Source organism: Neodiprion virginianus, chromosome 2 (assembly GCF_021901495.1).
Source record: "Neodiprion virginianus isolate iyNeoVirg1 chromosome 2, iyNeoVirg1.1, whole genome shotgun sequence".
Taxonomy (NCBI): domain Eukaryota; kingdom Metazoa; phylum Arthropoda; class Insecta; order Hymenoptera; family Diprionidae; genus Neodiprion; species Neodiprion virginianus.
In genome coordinates, this window is record NC_060878.1 from 30568718 (window position 1) to 30592643 (window position 23926).

At 42.9% G+C, this 23926-nt stretch overlaps 1 protein-coding gene across 3 annotated transcripts in view; it reads right to left on the reverse strand.

Moving 5' to 3' along the window:
• Positions 1-23926, reverse strand: part of LOC124298572 (E3 ubiquitin-protein ligase MIB1) — a 247776-nt gene that overhangs the window by 183760 nt on the left and 40090 nt on the right. For all 3 annotated transcript variants that reach the window (XM_046750754.1, XM_046750753.1, XM_046750752.1), the window contains exon 9: positions 9999-10150. In XM_046750754.1, the coding sequence (XP_046606710.1) occupies positions 9999-10150 (152 nt within the window). The remainder of the gene's footprint in view (positions 1-9998; positions 10151-23926) is intronic.

Consider the following 23926-nt stretch of genomic DNA (forward strand, 5'->3'; position numbering starts at 1 on the left):
GATCAACTTCTGATTACGGTTCAGACTCACAGATATATACCTGGGTACAAATACTTGTTACAAGTATCAAGCGGTAGGTATTTAACGAGAAATACGAATGAAAATTATCTCACCGATTAAATAAATTACAAGAAGCGAGGTTTCGTGTATTTCTGAATCTTAAAGCTGACACCTGAATCACAACGATAAGCCCGTGAGAATAACGATGCTTGCATGTCGACTCCGTATTCCGTTTGGGTAATTGGTTGAAACGTGGCGACGCAAAGTACGAATATAAGCGATATATGGCACATGAAGAGAAAATAATTAATAAGAACTAACGGACTGAGTCGGTCTGTAGATTTGAATACCTCGCGAACGCGCTAGACGACGGTTATACCTGCAGTCCCCGTTCCGTCGACGATAAAGTATGCAGTCCGTAGGTAATAGCATAAGACATTCCTATTCGAGTAAACTTCCTTCTAAAAACTAGCTAACCGGGTCTCGGAGCGAGTAGGCACTTTGATCTTACTCCGTAAACCCGGGGGTGTTTTCGGGAATGCACGCTTATTACGAAAGCCACGCGATCCTGCCGAGTTTCGCTTGTACGAAGCACATTCTACGGTACCTACATAATCTGAGCCCGCAATTAGAATCATGCCGAAGCTCAGCCCTCATTTGCCTGGATATATTTTCGATTTGATTTCTCGTAAATATGTTCACCGAATATATGACAAATCGCTGAAGAGTTCGTTTGCCAAAATGAATATTTCATAGTCATTTCGTTTTGATTTTCTTGAAGGTATTGGACTCGATGGAGAAAATTATTCAATCCAAGGGTATTAAGTGGAGCAAATCTATACCGTCGACGAAGCTCAAGAATGGATAATTATGATTCGAGCGTAGTCGTTAATTTTCCACAGAATAGATCGTTGAAAATATAGGTACAGAAGAAACGGCGGTAGAATAGAGAGTTGAATAAAATGAAGACAAAGCAGGAACGTAGACAAAGGGAGAGACTGGTTAGCGTCTGTACCTGCCTACGTCATCGTGTACAACGGTTCTACAGAGAATTGGAAGCAACTATCCAATTTCCGAGGGAGCTGCACGGAGAGAGGGGAGGAGGAAAAGAGAGCGAGAGAGGAGAGAGGAAGGGGTCGAGTAGGAAACTCGGAGGGGATGATGGCGAGGGACCGAACCAAGTCAGCTTAGCGGCCCACTGACCCGGAAACTCTATCCCTACTCCGGAAGCTTTGAAAGATTTCGCAAACGCGACGTCATTTCTTGCCCTGTCTTCCTGAGCGCCCGTGGCAGCTGCCGAGTGATCCAAATTGTTAAATCAATCGAAGAAAAGTAGCTATATACGCGATGCCTTTTCGACCGGGAACAATCGGCGGAAAAATCTAGTCCCGAACATTGAATTGCCAAGTGTTTCCGTTCGTTCCTTTCACCGTTTTTCCGTTTTTCTTCTACATCCTTAATTTTATATCAAGTAATTTTTCACCAACGGTAACTGAAATCGCGGTCACACGAAGATTTTCTGACAGCCTGTGCAACCGCCTGCGTCATTCCCGGAGAGGAACATTGTGAGGTAATTTCCGGTTGGACCTTGGGCTAAAACTGATGGAATTCTGGGTAATATTCTCGCGGGGATTGTAACGATACTCCAGCGGTTGTAAAACTGTAAACTTCAGAGCACTACGAGGCAATGGTGTAAATAATTGGACGGGTTAATTTCAGAGTTTCGGTTGACTGAATTGGTCCCGGCGATACCATCGGGTAGAAAATGGGGATGAAGCGGGGGGGAGACTGCGAGGTCTGACAAAACAAATTTAGTTTCGAAAGTGTGAGAAGACCATTTTTTGTCAACTTTTTCAAACACTTTCTCGCAGGTTTCATTATTTTCGAGGTTCAAATTTTACGCCTCCTTTTCTGTGCGATTCAAACAACGGCCTGCTATTCGCTGCAAATGCGTGACGTCACGTGGGTAACGCCTCTAGCGGGTATTTCTAGTACTAAGCGTTAAAATGAAAGAATATTAAGGTCAAGTTAGGTTGCAAATTTTATTTCCCGTAACTTGGATAAATTTCCCGAGTTTGAGGTAGGAGAAAGAAAAAAAATTGAAACGTTTATTCCCTGAATAACAAATTCTTCAATTTATCAGGTTAGGATGTTAAAAGCTTGAGAGAAATTTCATCGTTCGAACAACTCGACGGCGAAGGGATACTTGATGTGGGTTTCGTAAGACGCACACTTTTGAACAATAAAGTTAAGGAGTAGGGGTTGAACGAACCGTACCGCTGATTACCTTGGTTCTTTAGTAAACACAACGCGAGACTAACTGGCGACTGTATAGAAACGTCTATTCGTCGAGGCACGTTTGCATACGCAAGCTCTTATCATCGCGAAAGATCTGAAATCTGATTAGAAGTTTGTTGGGGCTGATTCTGCAGCGAGAGCTGGCTTTCTTGCCCCGGACTATACACGTAATTATCGCTAATTTTGCTCGGCCGCGCAGTTACTGGAGTTAGTCGAGAGTCTTCTCGTTCCCCTGTACTTTGTTTATTTCCCTGGTTACACGGAGGTTATCAAGATGGTGATTCGTTAGCGTGCAACGCAGGAACACCTCTCCGCGCCGCGCCGGGCCGATATAATCCGGATTATGTTTAAAAAGACTCGATACTTCTCCTTCGGTCTTGAATTCATCCCTGAATTATCTGATCGCGAATTTTCCAAGCACGGAAAATAGGAGGAGGAGCGGGAATTGGAAACAGGGATGAGCACCGCCTCCAAACTCGGGAATATCTCCTGTCCGACGTTCCGGAAGGACTCGTGCGGTGCAGCCGCAGCCGCAGCAACGGCACGTCGTCTCGGGGTTGAGATATATGTATGCCGGGAAGAGCGTCGTTCTCCCACCGAAATCCGATCCCGATATGCTTCTCGAGCTCGGATATGGGAGGAAATACCTCAGGCTCGCCAGACTGGAGGAAGAACCTTGTTCAGCTTGATAGCATTCGGGATCACCGCGCGCTAATACCTTGTCACGGCTCTACCCATCAGACCGGAATACACACACACACACACACACACGCGCGCAGATATTTCTTAATTATCTTCAGAGTTTCGCGACGCTCTTCTTTCTTCCTAATACAGTGTTCTCGATTTATCATTCGCATGGGTTCTTCGCAGCGTCGATCAACTATTAACTATCGGTTAAAGTACCGCGCTGATCAGCTGACGTCGGATCTGTGTGACTTTTTTTTACAAACAGAATGATATTTTTTAATTTGCATCGGTCTACCACCGTTGGAAAAAAAATTTAGTAAAAACGGCGATAACGGAGAAGAAAATCTGAAAAAGAACTATATTCATGACCACTAATTCATACTGACAATACAGAAGGAGTTGAATAACAAGGCTATCGAGTCGGGTATTCACGCGCAGTATGAGGAGAAAAAATATATTCGCCGGTATCTTTCGCGAAGTAACGTCGGAGGCAAGAGAGTCACGATAATGCAATTATGATCCGTCGAGCTCTTGGTGGCGTCGTTGGAACTTTTGGGATTAGGGATGCAAAATGTAGGACAATACATGAATACCTAATTCGTGCAGGCGCGAGTGCCACCGCTGTGGGAGTGGTGGTCGGCTCTGGTCGCTCCGGGGTTCGCAGCATCGCCGCTTATAGCACTGCCCGATGTGCAAGTGAACGTGGATACAATACACAGACCGCCGTGCGCCACCCTGCGGGGCAAGAGTTACTTCCAAACGATTTCGCTCTCATCCGATTTAACACGAGAGCTATTATAACTCCATATAGATCTAACGATGCTCCCGAGTCCCGGTCCAGTCTCGGGATGTCGGGACTCCTGCGCAGCTATTAGTGTTAAGCCCTGGTTCTGTTCGTCGCGTCGCGTCGCCCGAGTCGACACAGGCTGAATATCGAATCGAGATATTAATCCCCGTGTCTACGGGGATGAAAATTGTTTCTGGATTAGCATCCATCCGGTGTGTACCTACATGCATGTATATTTACGTTTGCGACGTCTTCAAGCCCTTTTGATAAAATGAAAACCGCGTGTGTTTCAGGGTGTTTCGTTTCGAGGCTATATTTTTGCTTTTCTTTTTTACTCGGACTTGGAAAATTTTTTTTACAAATAAGAAAAAAGGGTGTATCCTAAATCCAATTGTAAAAGATCGCTGATCTCGGAATTTCGGAGGCTTCTTATTTAAGTAACGTGAGGAAGATATAATTGGAAAAAGAAAAATTCTAATTGTTATCACTCGGCCTCGGCAGCATCTTACATAGGATTAAATTCTTTGGGCAAAAGGGTGATTTGAATTTCTGCTGTAAAGTCGATGGTTTCGCCACTAAAGACGTTTAAAGATGAATTTTTACATAAAATCGACTTTCGAGCCGGGAAGCTTATAACTTTTGAACCGTTTGAGCTACGGATTTACCTGAATAATGTAGAGAATTTCATTCCCTACAAAATAATGCTTCCAAGATCAATTCCATATCATTAAGCAGACCAGTGTAGCTACTTTCAAAAAAAAAATTATCATATTCGAAAACCGAGTCATTTCTGAACCCTTTGCGAGGCAGCGGCACTCTCCGAGTACACAACTTCGTTTTATGCTGTTTTTTCTTACTTTTTCTGCAAATAAAGTGACCAGAGTTGCACTTTTGAGCTTTTGAAACTTCAGGATAGTTTATTAAACATAAGTTGATCATTTGTTTTTTTTATTTTTTATTTTACAAAAATATTAATTTTACAATTCTTAAAAATAATTAAAGTGTGAAAAATTCTGACGACGGATTCATGATCAGCTACTCATGTTAAACCCTAAATTAGAAAACGTCATTTATTGGCCAAATTATTTGCATATTAGTGATTTTACTTTTATTCGAATAGTTATTCATAACGACTTGCATGATTTTTTTTTGTTTATTTTTTTTTATGAAATTCGTTTTTGATCAAATAAGCTTTGATTGACTAATAAATCGATTTTAGACTGCGTTAAATTTTTTGAAAGTAGCTGTACTGGTCTATTTGAATATATAACTGATTCGTAAAAATTTGAAACAATGACGTCTCCACGTTATTTAAATTGAAAAACTTCGAACTCGGACAGTATCGTTTCAAAATTGGACTCAAGAGATATCCTTTCGCGACGATTGTTTTTCTTTCGGTGTACAAGTTTTTCAGGTGAGAGTGAAAAAAATGTTGCCTCCAAACAGTATCCCCACTGCGATGTGAGTATTTTGTCCTCTTCTTTTATTTTGTATTATGCGATTATAAATTGGATAAACTTTTTTCCGATACAGAATATTCTCCTTACACGACAGTACTGCGAGAGAGATTGCCAACGTGGAACAAACGAATGTACAACATAAGTATATGCGGATAAAGTAAACGCTATTTTGAATCGATACCGGGTAGCGGTTGTTGATACCGCAAATGCATACCGTTATGCATGTATGCCGCCGATAAATATGCATGAATTAACGTAAAAAAATTCTTATATATTTTTTTTTTTATTCTTTTCATTTTTTTTTTTTTTTCTTTACACCTTTATTGCAATCATTTCCATTTCATTTCGCATGCAGCACGACGCGGCGTATGCAAATTAAGTATTAAAATACAGAACAGTTTCTTTTCATATTACGTACGTTTTATTATTATAATATCCTTTCATTTAGATTTTTTTTTCGTCTTTTTTTTTGTGTGTATTACGATTATCACTATTTCTAATTTTTCTCTCGTCCCCTTTCTCATCCAACATTTATATTCTTCCATGCTTTTTGCAGATTAAATTCTCATCATTCCCCCACGTCCCACCCTTGTGTCTCGCCTTCTCACACCCTTATTCTTTCATCCATTCATCTGCATACATTAAATATACGCACATAATTACCAACTCGGGATATCAAATGTCAAACCTGAAGTAAGTCCGTAACAAATTCTTAGGCCCAGCACTGGCCGAATCCGACTTAAAGTAAAATACGAATAACCTGCGTAGCTTTGGTTTTTAATGAAAAACCGTACGTTGTAAAAGTATAATCGTATGTAGATCCGCTCTGCATACCTTCAGGTAATTAAGCATTTAATGTCAAGCTGAACAATTTTGACCCTCACCGTTTTTAACATAGTTAAAACTTTTGAATGACACTATCATCTTTAAAACCCCAATTTAATTTTGCTCCCCTAGAATATTTTTAATATTTAATATATATATATATATATATATATATATTAAGTGTCTCAGAAACGCTACTGTCACCTGCTGAAAAAGTTTGAACAAAATTAAAAATCGTGACGCTTGAAATTGGTCGATTTGAAAAGGAATTTTCCACAGACTGTAAATCAGCTGGGATTGGAATCTCGACTATAAATTCATCCCTCCAGGCCTGGGTGGTTCACAGTTCTAAATAATGCGCTATTCTATCGCAAATACGTAACACGAGGTGTTTATTCACTACGGTAGGGGCGGCGCGCTAACCACTTTCGAGCGACCACAAACGGCGTTGCCATAACTCAATTTTAATCACAGTGAAAAGCAAACTTTCCAGCTAGCGTGTGGCGTAGGAAACAGAGGCGACACACGCTGCGCCGCGGCTACTGTCCTAACAAAACAAAGCGAGATTAAGCCGAGGCTATGCCGATGGCCGTGGGGGTGGCAATCAGAGTCCGCTGCAAGGTAGATCAAAGGGATGCTCAGACAGACAGCGCGTCCATCTATGGGCCGCGGCACGTGTGGCTAACGTAATCAACCACCTGCCCATGCCGTTCCGGAATTCTCACGGCGAAACGCGTTCGCTTTACTCCGTCGCCGCTGTTATTGTTGCGTTGAAGTTGCCTTGAAGCGGCCGTTGAAAAAGCAGGTCGCATCAAATTTTTTAGCAAAAAATTCGAAAAAAAAAAATTCGAAAAAAGGAAGAACAGTTTGGGTAGCCAAAATAACCGCCATAGAAACGACGATGGACGTGGACGTGAAAAGGATTTCGCGAATGTTGAAACCGATGAAATTCAGTTCTTTTTATTAATTTGAATGAAAGGCAAACTCATCAACTTGGACCAAATTGAAATTGGTCACTGGAGTGCGTTCGAATTGCGGAACTTCAGAGGACCCTTAAAATATCGACAATTTTTCTTTCAAAATTCAAGTAAAAAATAGTCGATTTTTTGGATACAGTCTAGTGTATATATTTCCTTTTTTCGAAAGCTTCTAGCTCTCGGAGAAATAAGTATCAAGTATTCTTGCATTTTAGTGATTTCGATTACCTGCTCGTGTACACTGAAGTCTTGAAGATGAAAATTGGTGAAATAAGATCTATTTTTCTTCCGAACTCGTGGATTCCCACACGCGCACGCGTACGAAACAGCGGAATAAAAATGAATAGAAATTATTGCCGTCTGACGAAAAGTAATCTCGAGACTGTCCCTCGATTTCACCCGACAACGTTTCGCCACGCAGCATCGAGTGAGTGTATCGCGAAGGACGCGATTCGACCTGCAGCGTAAGATAATGATAAAGTTGACAATTTTTTCCTTCCGACAGTTCAGATTGGACCACCCGATCCGGTCGATGACGATTCTACCGGATTTTGCCCTCTTTCGCGACAGCTGAGTAGGTATTTGGATCAGTGATCTACGCAGGGGGTTCGCTCGGTCTCTGTCTCTTTGATTTGTCGCCCTCAGGCTATTTTCTGCCTAGCCAAAGTGGCCGCGTCGTCCCAAGGGCGACGGTGATGCCACGGAAGAGGACGGAAGTGACGTCGACCGTCCGATCGCACCACATTCCTGAAATTGGATCGGTAAATCAAGGGCGACCGTTTTCCGGGCTAACGGTCGATTCTCAGCGTCGTTAGTAGGTAGCATAATAAACAGAGTTGTCGGTAATATCGTCGGTATATCACAGGTTGACCGTATTGTTTCGTATTTCATTCCAGCGATTCAAGATGTCTGATATTCGGCCGAGGTACGGATTATTATTCTTCCAATTTGTTCCTATCATCGAATCTCTGACTGACTGGAACTTCTGGTATCCTCAAATTTGAATCAATCGTATTGTTGCAGAGGATGAAATCACCCCTTTTACCCCCTTTTTCTCACCTAGCAGTAATCATAGATAAAAGACGTATAAAAGCTTTAATGTGTCATAAAATGAATAGGTTGCTGCGCAAACCAACATTATTGTGAAAACAGCCCTGTTTTAGACTCCAAACTATAAACACGCATTTTGCCATTAAAGCATTTTTGCAAACGTTTCATTTCGCTGCCTGATAAATCGCTTAATAATCTTACGAACCTAATTATTTATCCTGTAACGCCGAGTCCGTTACAATATTCATGATCTCCACGGTGACCTGCACATTTGAATTTCGAATAACTATACCGAAAAAAAATCACGTTATCACAAAATCACAAAATACCTAGATTCTCCATGGATTCCACAGATAAAAACAAAACAAACCAGTTTTGCACACGGTTCACATTGTCGTAAATGGCAAAAAAAAATTATAGCGAATCTCGTGTTAATATGACGTGAAATATTGCAGAAGAAAAAATCTTTCGTAACATTGTATTTGTTTTATGCAATCAAACCGTTTAGAGGGTAGAAAATTTGGCATGAACGTTTATTTTAAACCACATTTTCATTTCACTTTCTCTCTCGATATCTCCCGCCTCCTTCTTCAGCTTTGTTCGAAAATTGTCAATTTCCGCGATTGGACGGAGTTCGCGAATGGCTTTCGATGGAATTCGGTTAGGAGGGGGAGTGGAAACGATATTCTGGTTTGTCAATTTCGGAAGTGGACGTCATACCCTTGGCGAGGTGAAGTGAGGCGAGGGATGAGGAGGGGGAGGGGGGGAGGGGGGTTGTAATACCTAACGACGGCTGTGTGAAACTGCGATCGTAGCAAAACTAGAATTGGACGAACGGCAATAACATACGCGGAGCGTTTTGAGCGACATCCGCATCCTTTGTTTCCCCAGGCTGGTAATAAAAGAAACACGGGAAAGAAGAGAGAAAAAATAGAACGAAAAAAAACAAAAAAGAAAAAAAAAACCTGCAAACACGGAGGTAATAGAAATAAAAATGAACAACGAAGCGTGGCGTAATATCGCAACGCACAGCAGGTACGCTCTACGCACATTCGCTCATATAACTGGGCAAAATTACGTGCACGGAAATAAATTCCTCGCACTGCCAGCGGCGGATTATTCGATTACTTGAATTTTATTGCACTTTACCAGGAGGATAAAGAACGAAAATTTTTATGTTGTGCACACACTCTGAAAACTGCCTCTCGCAATCGGTGCTATGGTGTAAAAATTTTCACCACAAAACATTAAATTGTCGATTCAATTCACGATTCGCGAGAGAGGAATACTTTTCTTCTCTTCCGCTCAATTCGTTTCTGCAAAATTGCAGTTATAAGGCTTATTCGACTTTATATCCACCGGCGGGTGAATAACGTCACGTAATAAGGCAGAATTGGAGCGCCTAGTATCATAAAGAAGATATCGGAATCGCCGAGCTAATCAAAGTGACCTGATAACTCACGAAATTAATTTACCGCCAATAATCTTTTCCATAAATCTAAGCTAGGGTATAATAGAAATGGTAAAATTGATTCGTTTCGACGATTATATACCGTCGCGTCGCTCGAACCGTTCCCTCAAAATTTATCCTCAATCGCGGATTGGACTCGGGAAAGTAAAGTACTATAATGACCCCCGATGAAAGAAATTCCTGGAACGTCTATTCAAGCGAGTACAGAAATAGCTCAAGCATCGGTGGAAAATGGGGAACGCTGATCACGGTGTAGATCGCCTAAATTCAGTAATGAATTCCTCGCAATTCCAGGCTTTGTATTGGGATGAAAAAATTCGTTTCTTAGGTCTAAATTCGAGTCGCCTTTACGACGCATCGGCGCCATTCCTTCTCAAGCACTGCAGCATATCCTCCGCCAAAGTAGACCACGGTGTTGATAAAAGCGAGAGGCAGAGACTTACCTTGGATTTCCACGTAGAGCAGCGTGATGTAGCGCGTTGAATCCATTGTTGTTTGTGAGTGTTATGTCAGCCGCATGATCCAGCAACAGAGCCAGCATGTCGTCCCGCTTCTTGGAGATGGCGTCGTGAAGTGGCGTGTCTCCTTCAGAGTCCTGAAACAGACCGAGGAACATATGATACTCGGTAGGTATATCCGACAATGATGCGAGCAATGAGAAAAGGTTGGAAAGGGAGCCGAGTCTTGAGACGACGAAAACGATCGCCGGCAAGAATAATTTTTCCAATTTCCACGTTCAAAAATCGGATCTGAAGAAGAGAATCCGGAGTTTCATTTCCTCTTTCCCGGCCAATAAAATGTGTAAATTATAGAACCGGTGAAAAGTTTGGCAGGGGTGGGGTGGAAAAAAAAACCAAAAAAAAAAAACCGAAGAAGGAGAAAAAGAAAGTTCCAGACTGCGCGGCAGGTGGTACGAGGAAAGAATTGCAAGGTAGGAAAAAAGTCCGAAGACCGAGGAACAGTGCCAGCTCGAAACTTACAACTCGCAACCGGGAACCGGCAATTCGCAATAAGAATAAAAAGAGTTTTGCAACAGAGGACGGGAAGAGGACGAGGGTCGCGGGCGTCTTAGCGAGAGCGAGCGAAACTTTAAATCTCGGGATCGAACCGGATATACTGCAGGCGGCGTAGGAGGAAAAGAAATTAAGTTGAAAATTCTCCCCTAAACTGCAACGGAGAGTACATCGTTCCTGCGTCTGCCGCGCATAACGAACTTGCATCAGCTTTTCCAAAGCCGATCGCCGTGCAGCCGCTGCGAGAGAGAAATACTTTTCGAGGTTTCGAGCAGCGATCCGCGATGAATATCCGAAAACAGGGCTCGTCCATTACGGGGATGAACAACCGGCGCGAAATGTGGTAAAGGGAGAAAAGTACGAAGAGGGAAAGAATCGCACGGTGAAATGAACAAACGGAAAACGGGACTGGCGGAGGTATAAGTGTAGGTGTAGGTGTAGGCATACAGGGCGTCGTAAACAATGCTTGGCGCAGGCCGCGCGGACGAAGCGGCGTTATAGCGCCTTTCGCGCCAACTAACCGCGTAAATAATAGGCATCAAGCGCAGATACTTTATGGGATCAGTTGGAAAAATCCTTTGTATAACTCCAATAACTGTGCGGAATAAATCTCCCGGAGTCGGAATAGCTGGGACGGCCGGGACTGTCGGTATAAATGCCGGCCATACGTCACCCCGCGAGTCGCGTCCCGTCGCCCCGAGGCCGGGCGAAACCGGGATCCCGGTTCCAGGATTCCGGGAAAATGGGAAGTCGGGAGAGCGGAGATCGAGCGGCAGGACCCGAGGATAGGAGACCCGTGATCCTGCGGTGTAAACGTCGAAGCTGATTACAAAGACCGGCTTTCTCGTCTCCTCCCCGTTAATACCTGCTTTATTACATCACAGGCCTCGTACATTTATCGTCGATTGTTGCTTCTCGGCGTTATTTTCGTTTCCAACTTCTCTCCGGCCCGATCCCTCTTCGGGGCATTCACTCGGATTCAAGTGTCGGTAAGTAACGTGCAGGTGCGAGTGCCGAAAGAATTCAACTTGACATGGAATCACGTGATTTCGCAGTAAAATTTGGAAAAATCATATGAAAATACCATCGCTATAGATCCTAGTTAAAAATGTATTATCAGCACAATAGTTTACGAAAATGGTGTCAAATTAAAAAGTGATATTTTTCCCAGACCGAAAATTCTTCTATCCGAAACATGTACTAAAACCTCTGCAACGAATCTCTGCCAACGTTAATTCGTTCATTCACCATGGACGTATATAACCACCCTTAAATTTTTACATCGAGCTTTAACTTTTTTCTACTCCATCCACGCCGCTCTATGCTAATTTGCCACTCCAAAAGCCTCGCTTTTCAGTGGATATCGAAGTTTTTACTTCGATTGAAAACCACGACCGCTGCTGAAGGAAAAACGAATAATTCATCATCGATTTCTGTTCAGATTTACCAGTAACTGAGCGATAAAAATTTCCTCGAAATTTCAGGTTTTCCAAACCAACGTTTCACACTCCACTTAGTAAAAAAGCATGCACGGTTTTTTCACCGCCAAATTCGTGGAGAATAAAGATTTTACGATCCCAATTCGATGAACGATAATGACCGAAATTCAATAGGAAATATCAACATTCTTTCGGTCATTTATCCGTAGATAACGAAACTTTACCGTGCACAATTCATCAAAAACATTCGAACGCGGTTTATAAGCTATTCAAAAATTTATGGTATTTATCCTTGCCATGAAGTGGAAATCGGACTTCACTTCACTTTTCCACTTTTCCGGTATTCCCTAATCTTTGAAGTCAAACAATGTTGAGTTACCAACTTCGACAACATTCCATCGAACGGATGAACACGAGAGACGTGGATGAAAGAAGTTAAGATGTAAATGTAAATGCTTGGCGAATCCATCGGCTGGTGGGACTTGGAAACTGTCTTGCTTAGGTTTTTTCACGTCGGCCAGATCGTTCAAGTTCTCATTGCTATTTTCTTCGGTCTCTTCTTTTTTCACTTTCCCATTTTTCTCGTTCTTCCCCCCTACTTTTTTTCGCAGCTATACAAGTTCGACGACAACTTTTGCCTCCCCTTGAACCGGGTCACCCTCGGCTTTAACTCCAGCCCCAGTCTTTCCGTGACTTCAACAAATGTCGCCCATCTGCGGAGCCTAGCCTCCCTTTCAAAAAAACTTCTCCTCAAGTTAGCGTCGCTCGAGTCGGAATGCCTCACGCTCTGTACTGGATACGTATAATACGGCAAACCTCTCCGACATTTTTCCCTTATATTATTCGGACAAAAACAAATTACGCGTATTACCTATTGACGCAACCTCATCTTCCGAATTTGCCACTTTCGGGAGAAATTGATTTTATCGAGTACCAACTTTTCCTCTGCGAAACTTTCACGAATACATGCATTGTCTATCCTCGTTCATTTCACTTCTGTTTTCAATTTTCCATCGTTGTTTTAGCGACCGCGGAATCCGTCGTAGAACACTTTCTCGACTTTCAATGCTTCGCTACAATCTTTTCGAATAAGAAGCAGAGCTACAGCCGAGTTCGTGACTCGCGGAGAAATGAGACTCGCCCACCACCGATTCAGTGTAGGTACATTGGCATTCATAGCTGTTGTTGCAGAGTAACGACCTGTCATTGTTGCCGCAAGAATAGCAAAAAGATTTATTACGAGCCGAGAGAAATCGGCTTCGCGATTCTCAATCCTCGCTTTCACCTCTCTCTCGCAATACGAATATAACCCAAAAAACTACGCCGGCCTAATGGACAGCTATTGTCCGGAAAAAAAAATCAACAGTTCAGACGGAGCCTCGAGAATCTTTCATTGTACCAGAAATCACCGTTTTCCACAAACCGTTCTAATGCGCGCGGGATTTCCTGGCGCAAAATCACATCAAAGGAAATCATTTCATTGATTAAGCGATCGCTGAAGAGAAGATTTGCCGATAGTATCTTCAAACATGTAGATATGCTTACATAGTTCAGTCAATAGGGATTTTGGCCCTACAAGACGTGGTGTAATAACGATTTTGATGTATGTTATTTAGTTCCAGGGCCCGATGAAAAATGTTGGATTAAAGGTGGAAAACATTTTTGCTTTTTTTTCCAAATCACTCGTTACACATCAAACTGATAAAAAAAAAGTGATTCTATGAACAATGTAGGGAATTCAGTCTCCTTAAACATTTTTTAAGACACTATTGACGCGGGATCAACCCTTCAGGAATTATTTCTAAGGAATCAATTTTTGTGCCTTTAATCCAATATGGCACACCGCGCCGACCCCTCCCCCCAAGGTCGAAAACTCAGATTTTCCATCAGGGCCCAGAACTAGATAACATGTATCAAAATCATCATTACACCATCTTTTGTAGGGCAAAGGCCCTTTTTTACTCACTATTGACTGGACTAACAATATACAAATTAAAAATTTGCAAGCGATGCAATTAATTTACAGAAAGATTATTATTGCACGTGAAAATTATCAGGGTGCCCTATAATAGTGATTCGTGAAATTAGAACAACAGTTATTCCGAATACGAAACGAAGTTTGTCTCGTTAGAAGCGTCTACAGAATTTGGCGGGACCGTAAGAAGCCTTTGGCTAAAATGAGAAGAGTCAACAGTAAAGAGAGAGAGAGAGGGAGAGAGACAAAGAGACGGTACAAGACAAGACAGCAGATTCGGCTGATATTCGCGACCGGAAGTGTGCAGCTCCGGTACTCGGAGAGGCAGGAGGTTCGGGTGGGTATAAATGACAATCAGTATCGCAGTGCCTGGTGTCTGCTACTTGATTGCAGCGTAAATATTTACGCCACTTAATTCCTTCTCGCACCCTTTCACCCGACTGGTAGGTATATCCCTGAGCGAATCGCGATACACGTGCTCGACGACGTCTAGTCTTCCGGATACACCCGGGAGGAGCGTCGGGTTTCCGGCGTAGCTGCACAAATCAAGGTATATCACCAAAGATGACGCTGCAGCAGGATCGGGTCACATCGCCTTGTTTGCAAACTATACGAAACGGAGACGCTGCGATTGAGTTACAGACGGGATCGTCTCATGCGCGGTTCACCAAAGCGGGGGAATTTTGAGTTAAAATCCGCAATTTTTTTCCCCTATTTCGATTCATTTTTTCTCCTCCCTTATTTCTGCATGCGGGAAGCCGGAAGAGAGCACGAAATCCCTTTACCCGTGGCACGACTCGTTCTGCCAAGGCGGGTTATGTATATATACCCTTATATTCTTGAGACGGGACAAAGCGGAGGATCTCGAAGCGGCTGCAGTCGGCGGTATGCGGGCAGTGTGCTCAAGAATTTCATGGAAACGTGGCGAAATGGAATCGAGAGGGCGGAGGACCCGACGGGGATATACGTATACCGAGTATTCAGAGGTAACGAGCGAATAGCAAGCGAGAGAGAGTTGGCCAACTCGTTAAAACGCCCTGCGCCGGCTATACCCAAGTTCAATGGATAACCCAGGGACCCTGCAGAGATGACTGCGAGAACGAATCTCCGAAGACGTCAATTTCTAACGAACTGGATTCAACGATTTCAAATCACGGTCGCCTTCCGCCGCGTATATCGTACCTACTTTGGTCTCGAGGAAATCACAGTCAAGACAGACAAAACTGCAGAATTGAATCGAATGAAACACGCTGCAATCATTTTGGTCTCGCAGTCTGTCGACACTCTTTAATCCAATATTTTTACAATTTTATTATATTCGTTCAAAGTTGTGCTCTTTATTAATTTATTCGTGCATATTTTCTTGCACAATTACGAGCTCCAATAAAATGTCGACAATTTGTATGTACGCGTATTGTAATTATAACACTGAAAAAAATCCACACACCAACTATACGGTTCTCAACTATGAAATAAGTGGTACGAACGTCGACAATGGAATTGGAAAACAATGACCGTGGAATAGTATGTAAAATTCTTTCTATCTTTACCAACGAAAAAAATTAACTTAACGATATGATACTAAGTCAAGTTCGTATAGGTGCGATATCGTATTCATCGCGGTTCCGCAAATAACTTTTGATCTCAAATAACTTTTTAAAAAGTAGATTTTTTTCGATATCATTGAATTCCCAACAAAAAGTTGTAGGAGTCCTAAGTTAAAAAAAAATGTTCCCATATCATTCAAATGGGAAATGAAAATCGCAATGAATGCACCTCTAAAAATGAATATGCTGAAATTTGGACAGCATATTTTTTTCATCATTTAAAGCAAAATTTTTGACTTGAATTTTGAAAGAAAAAAAAAACTATTTTTTTTTTAACACGGTCCAATGTATACATATTTTTTCAGCGACGGAATTAATTCCACATCTGATTTTTGTCGTACATACAGAGTTTCAACAATACCATTGTCATCCGAATGAAATTTTCCCCTTCGGTGAAATCGTGTCGTGGTATTATCAACGCCTATGTACATACATACATTATACATATATACTTCGAATTGGCACCAATTTGTACAAAGAGTAACAGAATTATACGTAGCAAGGGAACGAAATTAGCGGTTAACTCGACAAAACCGCACCCCACGTTATACGCGTTCAATTTCATTTCCGAGTTTGGCACGTGGAGAGAGGGAGGGAGGGAGGGAGGGAGGGGGAATGATTTTTGCGAATTGAACCGAGCACAGCGCAACAATCAATGGTCGCCGTCTTGCCGGAGCACCTGCGTCACGAGGATAAAAGTTTGGGGTAGTTTTTCGCCTCGTTAGCACGACAGGTTGTGACACGGTTTGTCTCGCGAAGATCGGACGACTGCTTGTCTCGTCGCTGAGTACCATCCCTACAAGCGACGATACTCGGGAATGAAACCCATCGCCTCTTCTCGTCGTCGGGGCGTTACGGGCTGAGCAAGCACAAAGCCAATCGTAGTAAACACGATCAGAAGGGGTGGTCGCACACGCGTGACGAGGCAATGTCGCATTTGCACGGGGCACATCTCGCATTCATCATTAGCTCCGTAATTTATGTCGAACACGGATTGCAACCGCGCTCGCGAGGCTGTACGGCGTTGCCTCAGCATCCCCTAATTAATATAAATTGCCATTACCGCGAACGGGGCGCGTCGCTGCGTGTATAACGCTGCAAGCTCAGCTGCTGTTTACCGGGTTTCTGCTACGTATTTACCCCCCACATATTTGCCATTTATCGTTCCACTGTGCAGGCCACGGTATAGCTGCTGAAAGAGTACTCGTAACGGGTCGTCGGCGAAACGCGTTAATATGCATTGTTTTATGGTTTTTATTCATTTATTTTTTCTTCTTTTTTCTTTCACCCAAGCACCGAGCGCCGAATAGCAGCGTGCCGAACGTTTCTACCGCGGTAGTTGTATAATTTGAGGGTGAGAAGCGACGCCTCGCGGCGGCGATATCGTATCTTGTATCCATGTTTCGCGTATCGCCCTACCCCATTTATTTGCCCCATTAGTATCTCGCCGCCGAGCTGTATATACCCTACACCCCCAACCTCCGGCAATTGCTTATTTCCCGACGCGAATCCGTTCCTTCTGCGGGTGGTTTATCGCAATACGGGGAACGGGCTGCGGGACAGGCGAAAATACCTCCCGGGCACTGCCTGCAGTGTAGGAATCAAGTGCTTCATCCATCTCCCAGGGCGGGAAAGCCGGTAATGCCGCCCCCACTGCAGCTGCCAAACTGCAGGGACTATTTTTGTCGTTCCCTTTGTTGGATATCCACCGAAAGATTTCGAGGCGAGGATGAATGGCGCGTGGTTGATGAGACATGTGCTTTTGTGTGTGTGTGTGCCTGTGTGTGTATTCGTATAAACAACATGTACACAAAGGAATAACAAATGTTGTCGGAAAAGAAAATTGTACGGGGCTCGTTCCAATGCTGAATGGGATCCATTTCGCCAAGTGGACAGCGGCTGGGACGTAAGGTATGAGGTATCGGTTGTTCCTGGCGCCGTACCGAGTTTCAAGGATCGAGGATCCAGAATCGAGTCTTGGCTGCTCTTAACCTGTATCTTCTCGAGACCTGTAATCCAAGGCAACGTCACCGAGAGCAGCGCGTATAGTATAGGTAGTGGCGAAACTCGCAGCGACGGTTCACGGTTACTTGGACCCGAGGGCCGTAACTTTGGACAAACAATTCATAAACCACTCTCGAGCGAGGTGGAGAAAAAGAGCCTGAAAAATGTGCAGGAAACGGTAAGATGGAAGAAAAAAGATGTTGCGGGGGTGGGCAGGAAAACGGAGAGAGAAAGAGAAGAGCGAAAGAGAGAATAAGAAGAAGAAGAAGAAGAAGAAGAAGATACGGAGCGAGGAGGATGAGGACGGAAACGGGTGCAGAACGATTACGAGGCGCACCAAAGTGCTTCCTAAATTATTCTATATATCTTTACTTCTATTCCTGAAGACAATGAAGAATCGACAGAGAGGAAGAGAAGTACGTATAAGGAAACGAAGGGATCACAGAACTTTCACCGAAACGACAATAATAACTATCTATACAATGATTGCGAAAATCATGAAAAGGTATCTTATCAGCTAATTTCCGTGGAAGACGATTATTTTTTTTTTTCTGCTCCATATCTAGAACAGAATCTACAAGCACGACGTTGATCTTTGAAAAGACCTTGGAGAAGCCTGTCGACGGAGAAGCAGCGCTAGCGGAAACGAGGTTGATACAGGGAGAGAACGCGTGTTCTCGGTATATTGGAAAACGACAAGGCAGATGGATAGACAGACGGACAGACGGACAGACAGACTGGTAGAAGTGAACAAATTTTCAATACGAAAGGTGACGAAAAACTTTGGAGAAAAATAGAAAACTAAACTGTAAAACAAAACCAAAAAATAATCTGCTCGGATTGATTACACTCTGATTAAGAAACAACGCTATTTTCAATTTACGTGTATATTATTAATACGCTAATTAAAACATGCCAAGCCTTGATTACCGAACATTTTATTACTCGGTAAAAAAAAAAAAAAAATAGAAGCGCCCTGAGTGCGGAGTAAATTCATTAGTGTTGAATAACCCAATAGCTCGCGACGCGTAATTAATTTGTGACATAGTATTACGCGAGAGAAAATTAACCTTGATAAAAATAACTCGCGGATCACTGCAACCAGCTCCTTATGTATGAAACTAACATTGCTTGCCATCAGAAGCTCTCGTAACTCTGAAGTAACTAGATCTTGTTGAATCATTGTACGTATCCGAGGTCTTTTAAACAGATAAGAAATCGAATAAAGAAATTATGTTATTACTTTTCCGAAAATTGTTGGCTACCTTGATCATTTGCGGTTAGTCATATATTAGTCGAAGTCATATGTAAATTTTCGGATACACGCAAATGTCCTTCGTGTACATCGTCAATATCTTATCGCATGGTTAATAAATGTTTCTTACTCAATATGACGAATTTATCTCTTGGTGTATCTGAAAAATGAATAAACAGCGTTACATCCAGACGCTGGGGGATGAAGGAGAGAGGAAAAGAATGATCATCTAATTTCGAGTTCTGAAATTGCATTAAATTATGTAGAAATAATTAGCCACGGGCTGTACAGGGGATGGAAAACAGGGAGAAGAAAGGAGCGAGTGTGAAAGAGAAAAAGAGAGAGAGAGAGAGAGAGAGAGAAAGATCGGTGATAGAGAAAAGGCGAGCAGGAAGTAAGAGAGGTTAAGAAAAAAACAAAACATGTATAATATTCGTAAACTGAAAACTAGTCGTAACAAAATCGATTAAAGCGTACCTTGGCTCACATAACCGTACAATAATAATAAATCAATACAGAAATTGTGCAATTTCAATCTCGTCTAGCAATATATCCGCAATCATCGTGCATTCCTCAGCCATCTCGGGTACGACGACAACGCGAATTCGTTACTTCCTCCGACCCGGAACTTATTGCGATTTTATTTCCGAGAAGCGCATCCGGTACAAATAGAATCAATCGAGGAGAGCTTATGCTGCAGAGATGGTCTCTCATCCTCCCTCAGCTCTCCACTCTCCCCTCTCCCCTCTCCCCTCTCGCCTCTCCCCTCTTCGCTCTCCCAACCACACTCAGCGAAAACGGAAGAAACTCTTTTACCCCCCGGACCGGCGAGCCACCGATCTAAACTACTTTAATCTAGTTGCAAACGATTGAGAAACAGCTAACTTCGAGACTCTTGCGCCTCGCTTGAGACAAAGGTGGCGGGCGGTCTATCTCCTCATCGTGGCAGCTGCCGGAGGCTAGATAAACCGCGTATATAGTAACACCTGGCCGACTGTTTCGGCTCTGTTATCTCTAATCTCCCCCTCCGTAGCGCTGGCCGAAAGTACGTAACACCATTTCAACTGGCATCGCTGTTAGAGTAGCGAATGGTGATCAGGAGCGAAGGAAAACTCACAGCGGTGGCCGACGATGATATACCTATACAGTGTTATTATACCTTGAGATGGTTAAAAAGTGCGACTTATCGGCTTACTTTTATCCGGAACATAGACGCTGTCGCGGAGGACGAGGGGCGCCCAACTTACCGGGCTACAAGCTCGAAGCTTGGGCTTTGCTTCGGCTTTGCTTGACGTCAGCCTCGGTGCCTAGCGGAAATGCGATGAGATTAAAGTATTTGCAGTAACTGCAAGCGACAGGAGGGATAGAAGCAATGAGAGAGAGAGTAAGATAAAGCAGATAGACGAGGAGAAAGTCCCCAGACTTCCCAGCTGTTCGTAATCGATTACCGATCGACGATGAGAACTCGCTCCAAGTCTAATGACGCCATGCTGCACGATGAATTGTTAATAATCGTATGAAATTTTTCCGGAGAAGACCAATTACGAAAGTTACCTTTGCTTTTGGTTTTCTTTAATTTTTTTTCTTTTCGAAACATTCGGTGCCCGGTCAAAGGTTACCTTGATATTCATCCCGAAGCACTCCTCGTACCCGTTACGCATTTCCGTCGTCAAAACGTATCGCCGCAGATAAGCATCGGCGCACACATGCAGGAGTGATTTGCCTGTTTGCAAGGCGAGGATCGCAGCTATCGGATGTTACGCGGGGCGTCATAGATCCTCGGAAACGTTTTGCCTCGGGAACAGGAGACAAGGCTAGCGTGTCCGTCGTGTTTACGAGGGCATTTACTGCCCATAAAGTAGCACCTAACTAGGCACACTCGTACACAATGCTCACCGAGTCGCACGCCCACGACTCACGTCAGCTACTCTCCTAGCTCATTGTCGGCGTGTATCCTTGTGTCTGGATACTGCAGTGGCGATTCTTCGCCGATTACATTCCTCTCTATTAGCTGACCCGGCGAAAATGAACTAGACCGTCTGAACAACTTACTGCTGAAACTCCGTCGCTCGAATATCGCGACGCGCGACAGGAATTTTAAGTCAGATATAACCCCGGAGATCATCCTCGATTCTCCGACAGTGTAAATACGTTTGTGAGATATTTCAAAGAGCGATATTACTGCTTTGCAGAAAAATGTTTTAAGGGAAGCCTCGCACTCTGAAAAAGTTTATCTGCAAACATGCGACGTTTTTACGTTTTTACGTATCTAACGTTTCAGAATGATATCTAAAATCTAAATCGTTTTCCACAAAACAGAAAGTTCCAAGATACAAAAGGTACGTATTTACATTCCAAATTCGTGAAACACAAGCATGTATATAAAATATTGCACTGGCTGATTCAAGAGGGGAAAAAGTCTATTCAGGAATAATAAAATCTTGAAGAATTTTTCACAAATCGTTGTAACAACGACGAATATTATTCTTTCTGGTCATTTTTCCTTCACTCTCACGTCTCTCTTTGAGTTAAACTGAACATCTATAGTATCTTTTATTCTCTGTTCTCATCCTTGATTTTTGAATACGCAATTTTCAAAGAAAACATTTTCCCCGCGTGCTGCAATTACTCGACGCACAGCTCATAAGGCGGTTGACTAATTTCGCCAGAATATTAGCATGAAATTAGAACAAAATTTTAAGAAATGAGAATTCTTCAGGCGTTACTAACATCCCGGAATGAAATACTGCAACGACGCGCCATTATCGTATGAAATATTTCCTCCAGCATAAGATGCGAACCTCTGAAGATATGAGTCCAAGAAGGAATTTTTTTTTCTATTTCTTTTTTTTTTTTTTTTTGCATAAACCAATTTTTCGCCGAAGGGGAAGTGAGGCGGAGAGCAGACGAGGTTGGTGAATAAAATCAAGGCGAAATCCTGTCTTTTAGAACCAAAGTCAGTCCGACAATTTGTTGGGGGAATGCCAACCAGTCTAGAGTCGTTGGTGACAGTGGTGAACTGGCGTAAGCCTGCATGTCCGTCTGTCGGCTCCGCTTCGTTCCTCGAGAAATTATAATATAAAACAGAGGTATGCAATGCGGAGGATCATAACAGTGCAGCCAAACGGTTTAGCATAGCTGGCAACAAACGTGGACGAAACTCTTCGACCGCGTTGTGCAATAAAGTGAACGATACCGCCGGAGTGACACTCGTGAGGAAGTCCCACCAGCTCCGACGCGGCTACCTAGACATGAATATTTCACTGCCTAATTTCACCGCCCACGTTATTCCCCCGGCGAGTATCAGCCGCGAAAGGATCTTTCCCTCAATTTTTCTACGTATACTTCGGGTTACCAATTTCCGCATGTAAAACTGCACATTCATATGTCGCTGAACAATGGCTTATAAGCTCCGATATATGGGGATATTTTTTCCTATGAGAATATTACTCGATATATCGTAGTTTTACCCCTCATAAGTTATTAAGAACGATCAAAAATAATCGATTACTTTTCAAACTCGATTAACCGACCGACCAGATTACTTTTCCTCGCAATCGGTTTTTCTTTTTTTACTCCCATAAACGTTACAATAAAATATCAGTTTATGTGATTAGAGTATCAATTATTACCATTGTCTTACTTATTAAACACCTATTTGATGTAATAATCGAAAGGTACGCGAATAATTTCACCTGAAATTGAAAAATGTTTTGAATGAAACTATAAATAATCAAAAAACTTTTCCGCTCTCAAGACTGCGTAATGAAATTTACGAAATTTTGGTTTCATATGCACCGTTTAAAAAAAGTACGAAACAATCGATTGATCGATTAGTTTTAATAAATTTATTTTTTGGCAGTTTCACGAGCACCGTTAATTAGTACGCGAATCAACATCATCAGATCTTTTGAGCTTTCGACGAAACGTTTCTTCAGTTTCTCGTGTTACTTTATCCGGCTAATTAAAGCCGGGAATTCGTCGAATGAGCTAATCAACAACCGAAGATGCGAGCACGTGCACAAGACTCATGGTAAAATACAGAGTGCTTCAAGATATATGTATGTATATATGTATAGGTACATATTCGACTGTTGATTAACTAATTCGACGAATCGGGAATCCAGTTTAATTAACCGAATGAAATAAAAGGTTAATTACCTCGCTGCTAATTTGGAAACTCTAGCGTGTTCGTGCCGACAGTTCACCTTAATTCTTTACTCGAATTTCACTCTCCTCTTCTCAAACTTTGACGACGAAGTAAACAAAGAGTTATTTCAACAAACGTATCCTATATCTTCGGCAGTGGATTGATACAAAATTCTGTTTATAGCCAAGAGAGAGAAAAGAGGTTAACGCCAATTCTGGTGTTAAAATGAACGAGATTTAAAATGATAATATTGTTGATGGATAGATACCCAGGTACGTGAGAAATGCGGGAGAACCGAGGTGTAGATTTAGCTCGGAAGTTCGTCTTGCATATTCCAGAAGCGTGAGAATAATAAATCGAGACGATGCCTTTACAACGGTACACTCTGGCCCTCTTCTGGTCCCACTGCGTCTCTGTCCCCCAGCATCACCAGATGAGTCCAGGGACATCCGAGACTCCCGCGTCTTGTAACACCTTACGCGAAGCGACAAGGCGTGGGTACCTTCCCACCGCCCTCTTTCCGCACCCTTCGCCCTTCGCCCTCCGCCATCTACCCTAAGCACCGTACCCTGCACTCGAACCACCGTCGTCAGACCAGAGTTTTGGATTATGCAGCGCACGACCCAAGTACTCCGGGCTTACTACACTTATTCCCTATTTTATCCACCAGTCGGAACTTCAGAATGTCTCCTTCCAGCTAGACGGCTATTTTTATAATCTGGATTCCCACGGGAAAATCTGCCATGTCGTTTCGCACCTTTTTCAAGGACCTTCTCCCACACTGTTAGAAATTTTTGTCATAAAATCACGAAAAGCGTCGGAAGTTTGCAGCCAACGTAAAAATCCCGCAAATTTGCGACACGATGTTAGCTGCTAGAAACTGCCACCTTTTTACAGCACCGTTAAGAAACAAATATTTACCGAAATT